This window comes from Manacus candei, unplaced genomic scaffold (genome assembly GCF_025592945.1).
Source record: "Manacus candei isolate 608988 ecotype Guabito, Panama unplaced genomic scaffold, ASM2559294v1 h1tg000019l, whole genome shotgun sequence".
Taxonomy (NCBI): domain Eukaryota; kingdom Metazoa; phylum Chordata; class Aves; order Passeriformes; family Pipridae; genus Manacus; species Manacus candei.
This window is the reverse complement of record NW_026138067.1, coordinates 4,075,487-4,096,486: the sequence shown is the minus strand read 5'-3', so window position 1 is coordinate 4,096,486 and position 21,000 is coordinate 4,075,487. Positions and strand designations below refer to the sequence as shown.

General features: G+C 35.1%; 1 protein-coding gene across 3 annotated transcripts in view; it reads right to left on the bottom strand.

The window, feature by feature from the left end:
- The window catches only part of VPS13B (vacuolar protein sorting 13 homolog B), a 428,152-nt gene that overhangs the window by 323,394 nt on the left and 83,758 nt on the right, over nucleotides 1-21,000 (bottom strand). For all 3 annotated transcript variants that reach the window (XM_051785196.1, XM_051785198.1, XM_051785197.1), the window contains exon 17: nucleotides 20,294-20,478. In XM_051785196.1, the coding sequence (XP_051641156.1) occupies nucleotides 20,294-20,478 (185 nt within the window). The remainder of the gene's footprint in view (nucleotides 1-20,293; nucleotides 20,479-21,000) is intronic.

Sequence of the window (21,000 nt, the reverse complement as noted above, 5' to 3'; positions counted from 1 at the left end):
TACAACAGCACATCAAAGAAAGAGAAGATGTTAGCATGATTTGTGAAAGTCAATTTACTTCATAACAGTGATTCAAATTAAAAAGAAGTAAATGTTTCTAACACTGGTGGCAAAGCTACCCTAAGAGAAGACATATTACCCTAATACTCCTTGAAAAGGCATGTGAATCTTAAGAAAATATGTCCATACTGATACAGACACACATAAATGCAATGTCTAAAATAAAAGACAAGAAGATAGAGATTTCATTTCTTGTATAAGGAATTTTTTTTTTATTCCCTCTGCTAAGCATGTCGTCGCTGTACGGTAAGGCCAAAGAAGGATTATTCCTAATCTTGCTGATGATCAAATTTTGTTTGCCCAGAAGACAGTTCTAATATTAAAAATGGAGGCAGCTAAAGGACTGTTCTTGTTAACCAAGAATCCTCTTGTTAACCAAGCTGCTGAGCATGACGGCTCTTACTAAAAATATTGTAACTGGTTTTATACCGTGGATAATATTAAAGCTTAGAATAGTTTTGGATATGAACAGCAGTTTTCTTTGCACTGCATACCCCTGCAGCTGTACAGTACAGAGGCTTGCTTCACAACTCTTTACAATTGCAGGGTCCCTTTGTAAACACAATCTCCATATGTACCTTCCTACAGCCAAAAGTTTCTGTTCTCCACTCCTACTTTCAATTTCTCCTTTTACATCTCCAAAACAGATGACTGTTGATATTTTCCCCTCTCTTTAAGGCCAGAAAAAAAAACAAATTAATTTTTTACAACAGAGTATCTGCAGAAATCTCACCATATGAGAGTGACTAAGTAGTGACAACTTCTAAAATGACCACCAAATAGCAGTAGCATAGAAAAGAAATTAAAACTTTGCTTTTTGAAAAGTTATTCACTCCTTCAAAATTGAGTGACTAAATCTCACCTACACCCTGAGTGCAGATACGTGCTTCATAAATTTTCAACGTAGGGATGTTGATGAAAAAATTCAGCTGTTTTACCTCTAAGAGTAACACACAAAGTATTTTTGGCACATTACACATTACAGCACAGCAGAATGTAGAACTTCATCAACTTTGACATCCTTTTCATTGAGACAGTACAGACTTCATCATTAATAGACAAGGCACAAATAATCCTATGCAATTTACCTAAGTCCAGTGCAAACAATAAGAAGTTAGTATTAATAATTATGTTAAACACATAAAGAATGTAAATTATAACCTGCAAGATTGTACATCTTCCAGAAATTGAAAAAGCCAATGCATTAAAAAATGAGTTTGAGATTGCTGCAGAGAATGATACCAAGACCAGCTTATAAATTCATGCAGCTTTGAGGCATTCTCCGTTGGAGCAACACTATAATCTCCCCTGCCTTGAGTTGCCTCTTATGCTCTTGTGGGCACATTATAAGCCAAAAAAAAAGGCTAAAATGATGGAAAAATAACCCTTAGAAGGAACAACTTGCAGCTGAATCTAACAGCTGAACTAACTGCTCACATATCTATCTGACATCTGGGAAAGCTGCTGGCAGGGTACACCCCTTTACACAGTAGTATGATCCTACACCCCAAAAATAAAAGGAAATCACATCCTTTGTAAGACAGTACAGGTGAGGTTTTAAAACTCTCTTAACCTTATAAACATGTCTACAGTCAAAATCTGGCAGCACAACACTTCAATAGTGTGTACAAGAGTAACAGGTGGCAAAAGTTTCTAAAAGACTGCCTATGACTTAGCAAGAGATAGATCAAAGTGTTACATGTTTATTCCTTGAACCCTAATATCTTCCACTGGGGGTGTGATTAGATTGAAAAAACTGTTTTAAAAAAAATTTTGGCTCAAGCAGACTGAGGGGGGCTGAGAGGGCATAATGCAAAACTCTGCATCCATTATAGATGAGATAGGACAATTACAAAGGAAGAACACAAACCACTGCTTTGCAATGTACTTAATATCCTTCCTTGCTAAGGTAAATATTACTTGTTTTGAGCTACTCCCTGGGAACCTCAAGCAACAGGGCCCTGTTTTGCTAAATTAGTGATTCTGAAGAGCAGCTATGAATGCCACCACTATACTAATACACTGAAGTGTTAAAACCCACGATGGATTTGACATCATAGTAAAAAAAAATTAGTTCTACAATATATTAGATACTATACTTATTGCTAAAGCATAATTCAAATTTAAACCACTTAGATTCTAACTAAAGATCCAGAATCAGGGAAATGAGGAGGCAAATGTGTGGGCAAGACTGCTAAACTTAGGATTTGCAGTTTCCACCTCACATTCCTGCAAATAAATTGTCTAGAAAAATATTACCAACTAGTGTTTAGAAATTTTGGTTTTGATTTTTTCCCATAAAATGACAAAAATTAATAATGTGTATTTTTTCCACAGGGTCCTTGTAAGTAATTACAGACTACAGAAGCTCAGATGCTTTGGATGCTCAATTCTTCTGTTGACATAGCATGACATAGAAAGCCCTTGTTGAGTTGTGGGCTGCTATGGTTTGTGCACATTTTAAGCATCCATACTTTTGAGGACTGAGATCTTCTTTGTATAAATTTAGCCTACATTTCTTGTTCAAGTTTAGATCATCTTGGATTTTACTTCAGTGGATCCTCATAACCATGTAATTCAAATCATACTGTGCAATGGTCCAATTACTATTGTTTGATATTCTTCCTAAATCACATATTTTGCAATGCATAATGGTGAAGTTTTTTCCAACAGTTCTGCGAACGGGATTATTTATCCTTTAAAATGACGAAAAGTTCTGGAATAACAGAAAAGTATATTTTGTGTGTTTTTAAATAAAATATTCATACCACTACACAAATGTCAATAAACCAAACTGATGCATAGGCAGTCTTGATTCAGGTAAATGATACATCAGCATGAACAATCTTAAAAAATGTGTGAGAAGTAAGAAGACTTCTTAATGAAAAACATAGAAATGTTTCCATATGTTTTATGAAGTATTCTTTACCCTTTAAATGAGCACATTCAGATTTAGTCGCTGGCTTTGTTTCAGAGAAACCCCATCTGTACACTACATCGCTTACAGGCACATCTCAGTCATGCAATAGCTATGTCACAGCTCATATATCAAATAAAAATCACATTCAAGGCCACACAACCTTATATACCCAAAGTCTTCCATTCTATTTTAAGTAATCCTAAGAGAGCTCTTATTGCACCTCACTGATGATGTCACATGACTTTTGTAGGGAAACAGAGTCCTACAACTGAAATATCAAACATATCTTAACACAGATGAGAATGATACAAAGTACAACTCTATTGTACTTATATATTCTGGAAGTCTTTTTTTTCAAGAAAGAAACAGGTGTGGAACTAAAAGCATAAGAATAGTAGTACTGCACAACATTATGTTGTACTGTGAAAAGCAGGATAAAACACATGCAACTCACTTAAGGAATACATCTTAAGGCTTAAGGAATACATCTGACACAGGTTCCAAGGCTAATAAAACTGATTGTCCACGTCAAGGACAGAAAGCAAAGAAGTTATCTAACCTTTCCGACATCAAAGGTTTCAGTGTCAGAAAATTGCATTTCAAACCCAACAGCAAAGACAGCCAAACGGTCAAAAGGCTTCTATCCACATTACATGGCAGTCCATAAACCATTAACTCTTGTAGCAAGGAAATAGTACAAACAGCTATGTTAGAAATCATGAAATCATACAAACCCAAGGCATCTCCTCCACAGAACACCGTGAGCAAGAAGAATGCTTCTGAAACACTTCTCTATTGACTTTTTTTTTACCTTATTGTCAGGAAGTTTCCCTTGCCAAAGAGAAATTGTGCAAAACAAAAAAATACCCCAGGTAGTCAGCTAAGTATAAGCACCTTGCAACAAAAATCAACTATCTTCAGTTAAAAAGAGATTCATTCACACCAATGTCTAAAATTACAACATATCTCTAAATTACAGGTAATATATATAAATATGATTATTTAATAGTTGCTGCTTGATAACTTCCTGAGAAGGTAATGCTTCCAGTAGCATATGAAATAGCTGAGTCACTATAAAACCAAATATTTGTTGCTTTGTTTTTGGAGGGTTTTTTTTCATTTTATAGATTACACTGAACAATGACATAGCAATCATCAGGAAATTATAATACACTTATTTAATTTCAAACAGTCAGTTTCAGGAGGTTTATCCTACTAACACTTTATAAGTTGTATTTCAAACAGGTGGTAAAGCAAAAAAAAAAAAGATGAGCCAACTTCTATAACATGTCGTAGTGAGCAAGCTTAGTAAACTTGTCTCATGATTTGGTATTCTAAGTCTGAATTGTCATAATACTGAAAAACATTTTGGTTTTTAATTGCCACTCACTGCAGATAAAGGTATTAGGTTAATATGCAACAGAATGAACAGAAGCCTCATATAAGGAAGGCATACACACAACAAGATACAAATTCAGTATAAACCAATAGCAAAATATACTTCAACTAGCACCAAATAGCCAACTAGGGTCAACTGCACTAAATAGACACACCCTGAATAGGTAGATAATTCAGAAATCAGCTGGCTTCAGTTGGAAAACTGGGGGAAGCAACATTACAAACGGAAAATTTGTGAAACATCAAGTAACACAAAATGAAAAAGGAAAAGAAAGAAGCCTTGCAATCATCCAGCCTCAATTCTTTTAAAATGCAGGCCATGGGATTCTCCTCCTATATGTAAACAACAGCATCAATCTATCAAAAAAAAAATCTGCATTCTCAGAAAGTTGTTGTAATCATTAACTATAGTTAACATAAAAAAGCATCTTTTTAATTGGAATTTGTTCTGGATAATGGAACTTGTTGCACCTTAATTTGCTAGGCAGAGATGTTGCATTTCTAATAAATGACTCAGTTGACTGAAATACAGGTAGATTTGCCTCTTACAAAGAAAATTTTTCAGGTGTGTGTGCAATTTCTGTTATGAGTCCCATCTCCTACTAGAAAGTCCACATGTGCCTTACAATGATGAGTGGCATTTCAAAATTATGACTTGAACAGCATTTGGAAGTCGAGCTGTTCTTTGAGACTTCTGGGAGTACAAGACAGCACTGATCTGAAGTACGACAACCATGGAGTTGTTTCTCAATATTATGCTCTTTTTGTTTATGTGATTAAAACTGGGGAAGGCTATGACAAAAAATGGCAAAGAACAAAAGAAAATATTCTCCACTTAAATAAAAAGACTTAGCCAAGAGGTGATATTTGAATTTAATACAGATAAAAGAAAAAGTGAACTACAGAAATGATGGTTTTAAAAAGGAAGAAAGCATCCTGGCACTACAGCCAGTGATTTTATGAACTCCACCTGGTAAGCAGTATTCAAACAGGGAAGCACCCATTAGGATACCTAGTCTCTGAACTGTGATTTTAAGTGTAACTGCACTAAGAAGTAGCTTTCTAATTGCCAAAACAAAAAAGCTCTCTACTATCTCAATGTAATAAAACATGACTCTTTTGTGTAGAAAAAAATGAAGTGCGTTTTACAGAAATGAAGAGCAAGTCTTTTCCCTTTAGATTATGAGATGCTAGACGTCTTCTACTGACGACAACTTATTATTAACGAAAACAGTTTCAAAACAGCAATAAAGCAAAGTCAGAGCTGGTTAAAAAATTTACAGTGTGGTTCACAGCCATATGAATATAGACCGGCACATTAAAGCTTCAAGTTTCCCCATTCTTTGCAACAGAAACTTTTAAAGTACTATAAATGAATAGGGAATAAATATATTATCAGAATATATTCAATTATATTCAATATGTGCAATTATATACAAAGTAATATTGGTCTTTCAAACTGCAAAGGAGATCAAGGAATGTGATACATATACTAAGAAATTTTTATTCCAGAGATAGATAAATCTTATTGCATTACAGCAAACAAGAGTTTCAAGGGAAAATTAAAGATTTCAAGTGAAAATTAAAATCTTAGAAAATCTAAAAAACCCACATAATTAACCTAAAGATACTCATGGCATTTTGAAAGCCTAAGAACAAAGCCACTTGGTGCAATAAAACAGTCTCATGTTCACCCTGGAAGCATTTGTACAGTTAGATGCATTCCAGAAAAGATTGGGCATTATTAGAGAAACCTGAATGACAACCTTCATAACTCAGACTAGCTTCAGAATGTAACAGGGAGGGAAATACAGAATTCAGTTCTCTACAAAATCATCTGCTTTACTTGCACGTGCACTTCAAGGTATCTTGTTATAAAGTCTGCAGCTTCTTTTTCTGCAGCCAGATTTTCTCATCAAATGCTACCATAGCAAGTGCAGCACCTGGCTGAATGCCTGATAGATAAGTATTAAAATAAAAATCTTTTTCAGTGAATGCTCTGTACTATACTTCTTTATTTCATGTCAGAACCATGAGTCTGGACTTTTTAGTGCTTACTGCAATGCCGTAAAAAACTGATCACCAACTCTTTTCTGTTAAGCACTTTCCCTCTAGTTTTGAAGTTAGAACAGCTTTCTACTGACATCGTTAGAAAGAAACTCGCATAAAGGCTTACACTCAAACTCAGCAAATCATTTAAATGAAGGCAGCAAAGGAAGTGGGAGGGCATGAGATGCGAAGACTGAGATCCTGACAATAGTTCAGTCCAGTACTATTCCCCTTTTCAGATAGTATTTCCTTTGTATTTAGGAAATATTCTGTACGTGTAAAGAGAGTTTTTCAAGACTTCATGCAAATTTACAGAAGGCAAGTTTTGTGAATTAAAGAAGGAGTTGTTCTTATTGCTGAATATGGCAGAGGTACTACCTTGGTGATAAGCTCAAAATCTGCTGGCAAGCTGTGTTTCATTGATAACATATGGGACTCTGCAACATACGAATAGACAGCAGCATAAAAGTGATCCCACTGGGAAAGTAGCCTGGACACGAAGTACACATCAAAGCAAGTTTTATAAAAAGCTCTCTTGAAAGACAGAAGATCAAGTGCTTAGCACTTTGGTGATCACAACCACCTCATCTAAGCCCAGTGAACGGAATACTGAGTTAACCGAAGAAACCAGGAGCTGTGAGAGCTATAGCAAGATGCAATTATATGAGCTTTCAACAGAACTGCAAATGCCGTTATATCAGTGCCTCAAAGCTCTGCCTTAAAGCTTACACTCAGCCTAAACTGAGTAGACAAATATCTATGGACTACTAATGCTTCTGAAGTTATCTGGTTTGTTAGCACAAACTGTATATTTTTACATGCAATTTCCTGAGACCGTGGTCAGAATAGTGCCACTCACCCTTCTGAACTGTACATTATCTTTGTTAGACACAATTCCACAGCATTTGAAAAGCTATTGAATACACACAAAAAATATGTTATTTAAAAGTCAAGAAGGATTCCAAAAGAATCTGCAAAAAGATTAAGTATAATAGATATCTAACAGGTGTTTTACATTGTATACACTACAATGCTAAACTTGCCACTCAGATGTGCACTGCCAAAAGCATACCAAGCACAGTTGTAACTACTTATAACAGCAATATTCGCTATCAAGCATTCAAACAAAAATTGCATTTAAATCCTGGGAAGCATGAAAGACAGTATGACTAGGTAAAAAAAAATCCAAAACTGTCCTCCCTGTTGCCAATTCCTTTGTTTATAACACACCATAAAAAAAAACATTTTGTTTCGGTACATTTTGGATGGAAGGGAAGATCCCTTCTGGCAGGCAGGGCTGCCACTCTCCTCCATTCCACTGGGTAAAAATGGACTCACCTCTGATTGCAAATGCAACAGACTCTTGTGATATCCAAAGTGTCTCTGACAAAACACCCATTTTATTCCTAACTCTAGTCATCCTTAGGAATTGCTGAAGTTTGAAAACTTCCCTTTTTTCAAGCAAACAACTGAACCAAGTTACTATGTAACTCCTTTTGCTGAAGTCACTGTAGATGGATGGCAGACTTATTCTTCACACTGGTAACAAATCTGAAGGTACTCAGAAAAGAATGATTCTGCATCTCAAAATTTAACTGAGGTCTGGATTTCTTAGATAACATATCGGTATATGTGTTAAAGGAGAGCAACAGAATTTAACATAGTCCTTAGATGGCCAAAATTTCAGAAAGCATAAAGTCAGAAAACTGAATGGACCCAGTTATCCAAAAACAGGGCACACATTTGGAGGATGTATTTTTGCTATTCAAACTGACACCAAAAGATATTATATAACTTCTGAGTACAATCCACTGAGTTCACACTAAATAGGCTGATACTGAGATAGCAAAGAATAGATTTTTCTTAAAATATTTCCTTTGAAAATACATAAAAAGATAAGAAAAATATGTCAGAAGATAGATGAAAATTAAAATCTTATGGACTCCTTGACTTGCTAAAATAGTAAGTTGAGACAGTTCTAAGTCAGTTTATTTCGCCAAACTCTTTGGTGAAATAAACACCTGAAGAAAAGTACAAAGATCAGTGTTTACAGAGCCATAGTGCTGTCTACTCTCTTATATGGATCTGAATCATGGGTCATCTACTGCCACCATCTGCGTCTCCTAGAACGCTTCCATCAACGCTGCCTCCGTACAATCCTAAACATCCACTGGTCAGATTATGTGACCAATACATCTGTTCTAGAACAAGCAGCAGTCACAAGTATTGAGGCCATGTTGATGAGAACTCAGCTGCGCTGGGCAGGGCACGTCTCAAGGATGAAGGACCACCACCTCCCTAAGATCTTGCTTTATGGTGAACTTGCCACTGGCTGCTGCAAGAGAGGAGCCCTGAAGAGAAGATACAAGGACTCCCTGAAACAACATCTCAGTCCTGGCCATACTGATCACCATAACTGGTCTACTCTGGCCTCCAATCGGGAGGTCTGGAGACACACCATCTATAACGCTGCTGCTTCCTTTGACAACGCACACAGGATCACTCTCGAGGAGAAAAGACAACGCAGAAAGAATCGTGCCTTGCAGAATATACCTCCTAAGGAGTCTTTCTGCTGTGCCTTTTGCAACTGGATGTGTCTATCTTGTATTGGCCTCTTTAGCCACCAGCACACTTGTAGCAAATGCGGGTAGAGCCCTCCCCAAATCTTCATTCGCGAAGCCCAGCCATGATGATGAAGTCAGTTTAAAAACACCTTTTTGTCTTCTTGGCTTGTAGTAAAGCAAGTGATTAATTTATTAGTATTGTTACTCATTATTACTTCAAAAATTTTCACCAGTAATTCCATTTACTAAAATACCTGGTTTAAGATGATTTGGCTACATCACAAATCTGAATTTACATATAGGAGAATGAAAAATGCTAACTAATGCAAGAATACAGCAGTTGACATAACAGAAGTGCTGTATCCAGCTGTGGTATGGCACACAAACCAGGTAAAACACAAGCAATCCATCATAAGAAGAGAACTCAAAGTAGCAGCAATGGCACACGGCCAGTTGGAATTCTTGCATTTTGCTCTAAATCATCCAGTATTCATTAATCTCAGAAAACAGAATCAGACTACAATATAATGTCACTATGGTGACAATTCATTTGAAGAACTAAATGTAGCTTCTCAGCAAGATCAGACCCCTTAGAACAATTAAGCTTTTCTTCAAACAGTACGTTTCCATGTTTTAAAATTGGAAGGTTTGAATAATTACTGGAATAGGTCAAAACACCCTTGGCATCAGTCAAGAAGACTCAAAAGATTTCTCTAACACTACCCAAGGTCTGCATTTCTTCTTTCTCAATTTTTGTGTTTTCTAGTCACTCCTTTTGCCCTACAATAACTAATGGGGGGAGAGAGAAATGGTTACCATAAACCCCAGTTCAGAAAAAGCATCTTTAATAAGAAAAGCAACATTTGAAGCTACCATGCAAGAGACAATTTTCCTCATCCATACCTAACTGATCATGCCCCCTGCTGTTTATTAAAAAAGAAAAAAAAGAGGAAAATCAAAAAGAGAAAAGAAAAAGACTGAAATCAAGAAGTCCAGTAAAGAAAAGGGTTGACTACCACAGGGTCTGACATAAAAACAGTAAAAGGAGGAAGAGATCCTGAGTGAGATGCAGCAACAAAGCTAAGGTGTAAAGAGAGAAGAAATCAACATAAGACTGTGTAATATCTGGATTTATTTATCATGTTAAACAAAAAATCAGAACAAAACAAAATGAAAAAAAAGGCAAAAGATATTTGGGTTGATCTTTGTCCATACTAGACTTATGATACAGTCATGAAAGAAAGAAATTAAGACGAGGAACTGTGCTTATTTAGATGATCTCCAACTAAAACAAAGGTGCTTCTAGAAATAGCTCTGATTACTTTCTCTGAATCGACAGCAGCCCTGGTTACAAAGTATGTTTTGGAGGATGTTAAGCAGATTTAGGAGCTCTTGTTTTGCTTAAGACAAAGCTCTCAAAATCCAGGAGCTGTGGTTAAACATAGAACTCTAACATCTCCTCAAAATCTAAGATTTTAATTAACATTTTGCATAGTGTGATATATATCTTTACAACACTACAAAGTAAGGAATACTTGTTTCAGTAGTACAATACTTGAAAGCAAGATCAAAGCAGTTACATCTGCTTGTGCCATTTTTGATTTTCCTATTACACTTTACACAGAAGGGACATTCACTGGCTACTGTCAAATAACACTGTAACAGAACACATCCCTTTCTACACTAGTTCCTTAATAATTACCCTCCAACAGTAAAATCAAAACTGTAAAATATTCATTTAGGAGTTTTCTTGCTTAGCATAGTTCCCTGAGAATCTAGTGTTTGACTAACTTTGTCTGCCTTATTGTTACTACTTTTTATGTTACCGTGTATTTCTACCATTGGTAGAATTTTTCTCCAAAAGAACTTCCCACCTTTAGAGACATAATACTGACTAAAAAATTAATTGCCAAAGAGCTGCTATAATTGTAGCTTGGTATTTTCCAGTAAAAATACAGTTTCTGTCCTTACCCTTACCTTATTACATGTACCTTGCAATAATTGTATTCTATGACTAAGAGGTGGACTAGACACATAGAAAAAACATTAATTCTTTACTGCAAGGAACACAGTAATTACTTCTCATAGAGTATGGATTTTTAACAGCTTAACAACTCTTCCACATGATATATTCCAGAAGAAGAATACATTTTTCTTGAATATCCATGCAATTAAAAATAGAATTTGGATCTATAATCTCTAGGTTTAAAATAATCACAATGTATGTAGCTTTTATAAAAGCCAGATTTAATATAAAAAGAAATCATTTGTTACATAAGACTAAAAATTGCTATTGCAGTACATAATGCTCTGGTATCTTTCTATGGCAAGAATACCACTGGTATTTATCCTCTTACCTTGCCCCAAGAAATGAAAAGTAGCTTTCCATGCCATTCACTACTACTTTACATAACAGTAACTTTAGAGAGTACTAGTATTTTTCAACTCTTAGTATTGTAGATACTCTTATAAGTTTTAAGCAGCAGCTTGATACTTGGAATCTGTCCAAGTACAACTACATACATTACATAAACTCACTACTCAAGGTCAGCCTTCAATATTACATATTTGCAAACAGAAAACATGCTTCTACCACATTTAATAGCTGTTTATTCTTAAACCTTTCTACTTTTGATTATGACTAGGCATTTTTTTCCTAAATCAAAGAGTACTACTAAAATAAACACATTTTTACTACATTAAGTTCCTCACAGGAACTTCAATTTTATCTTTACTATTTTCTCATTTCCTTCATATTCCTTAATCATCTATTCCATTAAAAATTTCCTTGCTGATATTTCTTGCCTCTGAGATCAAAACATCTAATTAGCCAGTCACCTTCAAAACTGAAAAATTTATCATTCTAAATACAAAGAAGGAAGATATGCTATAGGGTGTTCCAATTTCTTTTAGAGTGATTCAAGTTGTTTCTATAAATAAAAAGAAATAAGTAAACATTATAAAAAGGTCCAATGAAACCTCAAACGGAAAACATTATATCATAATGAACATTAACTATTGATCATTTCTTTGTGCTACTACTTCGCACTTGTATGCATTTTCATTTTCTTCTCAGAAAAACTCACTACCATAAACTGATCTGATATCCTACAAAATAGGATTTTTTAATCTGAAGGGGAAAAGGAGACATACTGACTTCTGGAATTTCCACAACTGTCAAACTAGCACAGAGTGATGATCTAATCTGGAATTAAGTCATGTCATACATTAGTATACTCACTAATCAGACAACAGTATGACTGAGTGTGTATGTACTGATAGCATCAACACTCTGGTTAAATCTAGTTGGCATGAGAATTAGAACTGGAAATGGATTTCAGAGTCACCATCACCAAGTTTTAGCACTAGTTAGGACTCCTCAGTTATAGCTTTGTTCTACTGTTCAATAAGGTCAAAACCAGCAGTTAACACACTTGACATATTAGCAGCCTTCCCATATGTATGAGAAGGTTGTGATGAAGGATTGTAACAGAGGTGCACAGGGGAAGGATGAAAAACAACGGTCATATATTGAAATAAGAAAGCTTCTGTCTGGATAGGAGGAAAAACTTTCTTGCCATGAGAACAGTCAAGCAGTGGTACAGGTTGCACAGAGAGATAGGGTGTTCTTACACTTGGAGATTTTCAAGACCTGACTTGGTAAAACCCTAAGGAACTTGGTCTGATCCCATAACTGACTCCAATTTTAGAAGAAGATTGAACTAGAGACTTTCTGCAGTCCCTTCCAACTTGAATTTTCTGACAACCCTTTTATTTTTTGCCAGGTGAAAAGAAATAGTTCCCTTTCACTCTTCCGGAAAGCACTGTTCAGCCAAAGGCAGTGTGACTGGCATTGATACTTCTGCTGCAGAACCTCTGCACAAACCTTTTTCTTAAAAAACACAGATGTCAAAAAACCACCATGACCTTCTCATTGATGATTTATTCTTGCATGAGCAACCACTGATGGCTCTCTGGTTCACTCTAAATTTGACAATGATCTCTCTGGGCCCTCCTGCAAAAAAGAATCCTTCCTTCTGTTATCTCTGAAGCTTTCGTTTGTGTGCGCTCTGAGCACTTCTCAGAAAATTCACATCTCCTGTTATGCAGTAGATTCATGACTTCTGTTCTTCCCAGTCTTCTTGTCATAGCACTGAATTCCAGTAGCTTAGTCTCAACACGCTCTATTGCTCTTACAAAAGAAGTCACTATCTCAACCTCCCTGAGAGTTTTTCACCTGATGCAGTACCTGGCAGCTACAATAAGGCAAAAAGGTAGCCTTCCTCTCTGCTGTCCAAGTACACCTTTCTTAATAGAACAAGAAATAACACCAGATTAACAGCTGAACAAACAAAACAGGTGCTCTCAGTCACAGCTTCCACTGCTATTTGTGCAAATAAACAACAGACTGGAGTAAGAGCACTATTTATAGCTCTAAGCTTAGGTGTCTTGGTGTTTTGGTAGCCCACCTACATACTTAAGAGTTTGCTGTTAATTTCAACACACACACTGAACTAAGCTCTCCTGCAATTCTGAAATAATTCAACTTAAGAAACTTATATACATTTATGTATAGCTATGGATTCCATGCATGTATGTATTCCTTTCACAACTTACTGGGTTTTTTAGCTTTTCTTTTTCTCTTTCACTGTGCTTTTGACAGAATGTATGCATTCATTTTCACCACAACAGACATTTAAAAAATCTCAACTGAATTTTGAAGCATCAGAATACTGCATTTTTCAATTTCAAACCTTATTAGTGTATATTAATTAGACCAGAAAAAAAATAAAAAGGTAATCATAATTACTGGTTTCCATGCATACTTGGCATCGATTGGCAGTTTCCTATTTCAGGTCACTACAGAATCATTGCTTCTGACAGAGGATTTACTAAGAAGATACTCAGCAAGATAAATCTGACTGATTACATATCGAAATGATAAAATGTCCCACTTATCTCCTCTCAGTGCAAGTTAGTTTACGACTTAAGAATATCACTGAAAATGTTTACAATAAGAGGAAAAAAAAGCTTATACACAACTCTATTAAGTTTAAACAGTTAAGTTAAAGAAAAATTATGCTTAGGTTGCTTATCCATGCTGGTTTTCCATCTGGAATTATTGTTGATAATCTACCAGACTTTCAAAGAAATGTACAATGTATAACAATAGTACTATTTACACACTTCATTCTGAGCCTACATGAAGGATAAGGACACGTGGGCAGTTACCCACGCCAGACACTAAATTGTTTATACTGCACAAGTTTCATACAGCCGTGTCCTGCCACTCCCAAGCAACTACTTAAGAGAATACACTCCTAAACTTTGATTTTAGACAGAAGGTTTAATTTTATGCCTCAAAATGAATGCCAAAACTGGTCATGTTATATGGAACAAACAAAGGTTAAATGCCAATATGTTGTAAGGAAGTGATTGGAGCTGAACAACCTGCTACACTTTGAAATGTTGGGCTTTTGCTGGCTTTTGTGTTTTGGAGTTTGGTGGCAGGGGACCAGGAAAGAGGAAAAAAGTCATTTTAAAAACAGGGGTATTAGAAAAGCAAGTCACTTATTTCAGTCTTTTTCCTAAGTGGTTAATAGAACTATGCAGCAGCTCCACATCCCTTTTTTATATGTACACCTGGGAAGAATACTGAATCCTGTTACTTTCCTCAGTGTTACCCTGATGTGGTTTAGACCAGATGTTTAAATGTTACAGTATGTACATTTTCTTCTCTTCTTCCAAGGCAAAAGCAAAATAAGAGGAATATTTGACTTCACTCCACAAGAGACCTATTTAATAGTTTGGCGGTTATGTAAGTAAAGGTAGCTTGGCTAAGTCAATGTTGACGACATACAGAACGACATGATCCTAATGAGTTGGAAAATATTGGCTCTCATGAGATTCAACCAGATGCTACTGCGCTGAGAAAGCTACTGTATTATTGAATTTCATTTTTATGAGGTAAAATTTATTATTCAACCATTAAGGTATCCCACATGAAATCTTGCATAAAATAGTTTTACAGTTACTTTCTGGAAAGTAGATTTTATTTTAACTTTAAGACATCATTTACATGAGGGATTCAAATGCCTATTTGATCACCTTCAATAGAGAAATGTAAGGTCTGCAAGCAATTTTCCCAAAAACACCAGATTAATGGAACCGAACTGTCAACAAAATAATGAACTACCTGAATAGGACAAGGAAAAAGTGGTAGTAAGTTCCAGTTTTCCAGAGTAAACTAAAGCCACATGTAACTGTGTACGTATTTTCTTGGCAGGCTGAAATGGTTAGAAACTGAGTGCTTCAGGTACTTACTAACAAATAAAGGAAAAAAATACACAGTAAAATTACTCTATAGGATTAATCATGCTCAACCTTTGAAAGATCTTAACTGGTGCCCTTTTCCTAACATACTGGTATTTTGTACATTTATTTTTGTTTAAAAATTTGTATAATAGTAATTGTAATAATGTTATTAACATCTATACATGCAATAATGTAGAAAGCATGATGTATTTCAGATTTATCTTTGTTTCCACTTTTATAGTGACTGAAACATAAAATTAGGATGTTTCACAAGCATGTGCAAGCACAAGAACTAACATAATTTAATTGACATGTAATATGCTGTTGTGTTTGTACTCCAAAGGATTATAAAACAAAACCAAAACAGAAATTTCCAAAGATTGTAGATTGAAGACTGCTTTGTTCTATTTTTCTATTTTAGATCTAATGCATTAAAAAAAGTTAGTAATGACTTTTTCTTGACCCATGGAAAAGAGTAAAAAGCTGTTTGCAGCTGTTTTACTTATCCATTTCTTATGCTGCATTTTGTCACTTGTATTCCCATCTACTATTTTAAATTTTCTATTCTTTTTGTTCTTGCATAACTATTTTAGGCAGTATGCATCAATCTGGTACTTGAATGGTAAAGCCTATTCATTCCAGTTGTAAATTATATTGTTTACATTATCTCAATTTTTTTAATTGCCTTGGCTTCTCAGAACCCTAAAAACAGCGGCCCACATTTGAAAAGAACCTTTGCCAAGTAGGCATTTAAATATATGGATTACAAAAGGTGTCACTGCAATGAAGGGAGTTAAGTGCTTTCAAAAATTCCATTATATTCCATATCAATTATAATTAAAAACCTGCTCTTAGCAGAATTAGATAGTCTCAAGCTAAGAAAGACTAAATATTTAAACATGTTTATAAAAATATCTATCTATAAAAAAATATCTTTCTTGACATACTCATTTTATCTGTCCTCCACAAGTTCTGAGCTCAATCAGCTAGTTCTTTTCGCTGGAAGTTTTCAGATAACAGATCTTACTAATACTTATGACAAATACAAATTTTAGGTAGTACAGACACTTCATTTTTAAATTCCGTCAGAAACCAAACACACACAACTTGCTTTTGAGACTTCAGATTTTATTTTTTTTTTTCAGACAGCTTGCCTTTGGATAAGTTCAGTAAAAGAGAAACTCTAAGATGATCTGATAAAGTAGTAATCTAATAACAAACTAGGAAATATTTGAGCAGTGGTTTTCTCCTACTAGGAAAAGGTTTCTGAAGAGCAAGGGGAGGAAAGTACACAGGGAACAGAAGAGTGTTAATCTTAAAGCAATCTTCCCTTTCTAGTATTCTATTAATCTATTCTGAAGAAGAATTTGTAGAGGATAGAGCTTGGAGAGGGTTCTTCTGAATCCCTAGACCAATTTCAGCCTCAATTACTTTTGAAAGAAGTTCTGGAGCAGGAAATCATTTCTGCTCCAGGTAAAACTTTAGAACAGAATCCCAGACACCAGCTATAAATTCTGTTCATATGTTTGTGGAAATACACAGTGCAGTTACCTTGCAGACAGGTTCCCAAAGAGGCCTTTGTACCTTGTGAGCCTTTCCACAGCATGTCAAAGGGCCAACAGACACCTGGCTTTCTCTGAGGTTTTTCCCTCCTCCTGCAACTCATGTATTTGTACTTGTCTTCCTATTAAATTTTGCCTTTCTTAACTTTTACTGATTTTCTACTTGAAATTTTTCTACCTGCTTCTCCTTGTTTGATCTTCCTCTGCAGCACTCTTCCCTTTTTATTAGATGATCCACTTTCTCAGTTTTTTATTCCTTTCTATTTTTTATTTCTTTTTTTCCCCTAATTTCATCTGTTCTTTTCCTACGGAATATCTTAGCGCATATTATAAGCACAGTTTAACTGATACAGTTTTAAAATTGGAAGAGATGGTTGTGTTGGAAAAAGCATACAACTATGGACCATAATTGCTGCTAAAAAATATCTTTGCTGAGAGGATGCTCGTGGTATCACTTTTGAGTTCAAGTAATACTGAATCACTACGTTACGGAAGCACATCACTCACAAAAGCACCTGGCACAAAGCCCCAATAAAGACATAAGCCCCAATAAAGCTGAGCAACAACTGTTTCAGCCCAATAATGCTCTTCAATCACACATGAAAAGTGGGAATACAGACACAAGCAGATGAGAAAGATGTAGGCTATGCAAACAAATGGCAAACACATTTCAGACTAGCTATGCGCAAGTAGTTACTAAAGAAGAAAAATGTCAAGTCTCAGTATATTTCAAAATGGGTAGAACAGATCTGGGTGAGTAAGTTATAACTAGACCATTTCTATAACAGGCCACATTTCATTCACAGAGGACAAAAAAGGCATGTTGTTGTACTGTGTATCAAGAATGTGTAAAATCCTGTGATCCAGTCTGGAGCAGGCAGATTTGCTGAAAACTTCTGGATAACAGCAGACCATTAATAGGAAGACAAACTACATAAGTCCTTTCTTTTTTTTTTTTTTTAAGAATAATGTCATAGATGGGCAGGGTTATTTTACTTATTTTTAACAGGTGTATAAAAATCTAGATAAATGCATAGCTGTTTGTATTGCTGTATTTCCAATTAGTTAGAAAGATGGCTTTTAGAAGTTTGAAAATGCAAACATAGAGGATAATTTGGGCAATTGTATTCATGAAATACATAGTGCATGATTCTTTTTAACAGCAGAATGAAAGTAAATTATATGAAAAAAGAGATTCCCCGAGAAACAGGATAAAGTGAAGGTAAGGGGATCTTTAAGCTGTTGTTAATTTTTCCTGCAAGAAAACTACAATTTCATGGAAACATAATCGGAAAAAGCAAAGGAAAAAAAGCAAAGAGCTATAAAAGAAAATACAGCAAATGTGTTTATACTTGCTTTTTTTGTACTAAATTGATCAAAGAAACAATTAATCCACAACACCGTGTGCATGGAAAGCTATTTTCTCTAAGTATTACTTTTGTGTGTAGCTAAAAATGAGTTGGCTTAGATGGAAAACACAATGCCATTGACAAAAAGGCTATTATTTCCTTGAGATGTCAGGCTACACAATAAAAGCTCATCTGTACACCCACAAAGATTCTCAGAGAGACAATGGCTACTGCCAGGCCCACCACATGACCCGTCTGTGGCCAATCTGCACCAGCCCAGAGGAACACGGGGGCAATGGCAGGCAGGAACTCCAATCAAGGACTCCCAAGGAACACTCATCAGCTGTTGTTTTATTTTGGAGAAACTAATTTGAATATCAGTAAAAGAATATCAGTGCATTACCCTCATACTTACTCCACTGGAAAAAAAAAAGAGAAAAAAAGGAAAAAAAGAAAGAAAAACAAAGAAAGGTAAAAGAAGTGTTCAAATTCAAACTTCCCTGTGCAAATAGAGTCAGGTAATTTTTAGAAGCTTACACACATACACATTACTTTTAAAAGTATGTGAAAGCTAACACTAAGTATAAGGACAACTTTCAAGGCATAATACTACATTTTACACACCAGTATTCAAACAAAATGTAGTTGGTTTATAGAATCAACAAAGACAAAAATTAGGACAAAAGGATAGACAGCAATCGCTTCATAGCCTTGAACACAAAGCTGCCTTCATCTAGTTAATGCAAAGCACAACTACAGAAGTATAAAATTTACCAGGTCAAGCGTTAAGCCATGAACAAGAAAAGATCAAAACAAGTGTACTATATTGTTCATTTACTTGAAGTACTTAAAATGTGTGCTCCAGATTTTTATTCTGCAGAGATATTGTTAGCAGAGTTGTATCACAGTTCATTAAACTGACAGACTGAAACATGTTAAATGATAGAACAGGTTAGTTTGAAACTGTGCAAGCCCTAAGACCATCTGAAGTGATCAAATGACCGTATTTTCAGATTTCTCCAAGGTGTGGATTGTAAACCTGCTACCTTCAGAAACACCAGGACTTGAAAATAAAACCTCACCATTTCATCCTAAGGCAACCCACACAGAATGAAGGATTAAAAAGAACAAGTGACTTTTGGGAAAGCACTTTAAACACTTATTCCAAGGGATACACAAAAATACAACAGTTCTTTTGCAACACTAAGTCAACATAGATTTAATTCTAATATAAACACCAGGAGTGAAAAAGAAAAATAAGATTGAGAAAAACAGGACTGAAAGACTTCCAGTATTCTAATCTACCATTCTGCTTCAAGTCATGACTTTCTACATCTGAATCATTCTCCTAACACATTCTCCAAGACTGGTAATGATGGAGATTCCAAAATATCTCAGTTATTCTTGTTATGGGTTTATTCACAACAAATAAACAATAACAGCTATAAATTACTATAGCCTGCATAGAAATCTAAAAAAAAAAAAAAAAAAAGTCATTTTCTGGATGAACTTTATGTACTTGAAAATTCTAGTTTCCTCTGTAAATTGGTCAAAATGCTTAATTTATTTATTAAGGATGACAGGTAACGCATTTCATTATTTATGTCACCAAAACCAAAACTTGCATATCTGCAGCAGTTTCACAACACTTAAGTAACATTTATTTATGAAACTGGACGAGAAACATCTGCAGCCCCTCTAAAAAATTCAGTGTATGCCATTGATTAATAAAGCCCTTAATAATCCAACTTCACCTCTGAATGATCCTAAGTTACAACGTTGCACCATATAAGGTAGCGAGGGTGGATGTTTCAGATGAGGAAAGCATGGAAAAATTATCCTGTATGGGAAAATTAAATGCATCCAGAAATTGGTGCCAAGGAGTGAAGCTGGGTGGCTTAGCTTACATCCTGGATTTTAAGCATAAGCTATAAATACCCATATACACACAAAAACCATTCTGTCTGTTAACTACTATAAGTAAAAACCTGGATTTAAAGGATATAGTTGTATTCACATTCACTAGCAGCGCTCTGTACCACTATAAATACTTAACCAAAAGCATCACATATTTACCTGAAGTTTGGAAAATCTCATTCAGCAAAGGTTCATTCACCACCACTGAACTGACATGTCCAACAGGATGAAACCAGCTCTGGTAAATAGTTTGAAGCAGAAGAGTTTGAGCTCTAGTTGCTTGAATGGTCAAATTAGGGAGCTCAAAAATGCATTCTGTTAGTGGGACATGAGCTCGCTTGGTCCTGTTTAATATGGAGGAAAAAAAAAAGGAAAATCAATACTTTGGTGTAAAAAAATAACAATTTTAGAACTTAGTCACAGAATATCAAACTATTAGCAATTAGTTTGTAAGGTCGGAACTGCATGCCTATTAGATTTTTTCTTGTAAGAGCTGATTCTGCTTATACTGAAATGAAACCTAAATAGGACCTGTCACATGATTTAACTTTATATCTCCCTCCAAAACACGATAGGAAAATTCATATATTTGTATCTAATTATCTCTTGGTTTTAAAATACTTAATAAAAGCAATTCCATGTGCTCCCACCAAAATAAGAGCTATTCAAAATTATTAAGTTTTTAAAAACACAGAAAACACCTGTTCAAAAATTGAATGTTCTGAATTTTTTTATTTAAAAAGCTTACAAAGAATTGCTAAATGAGATATGGTCAGTGACTTAAAAAACATATAGAGAATATTCATACATGAAAATACAAACAGGCACATATTCCATATTTCGCTGACATAGAGCTCATTAAGTAA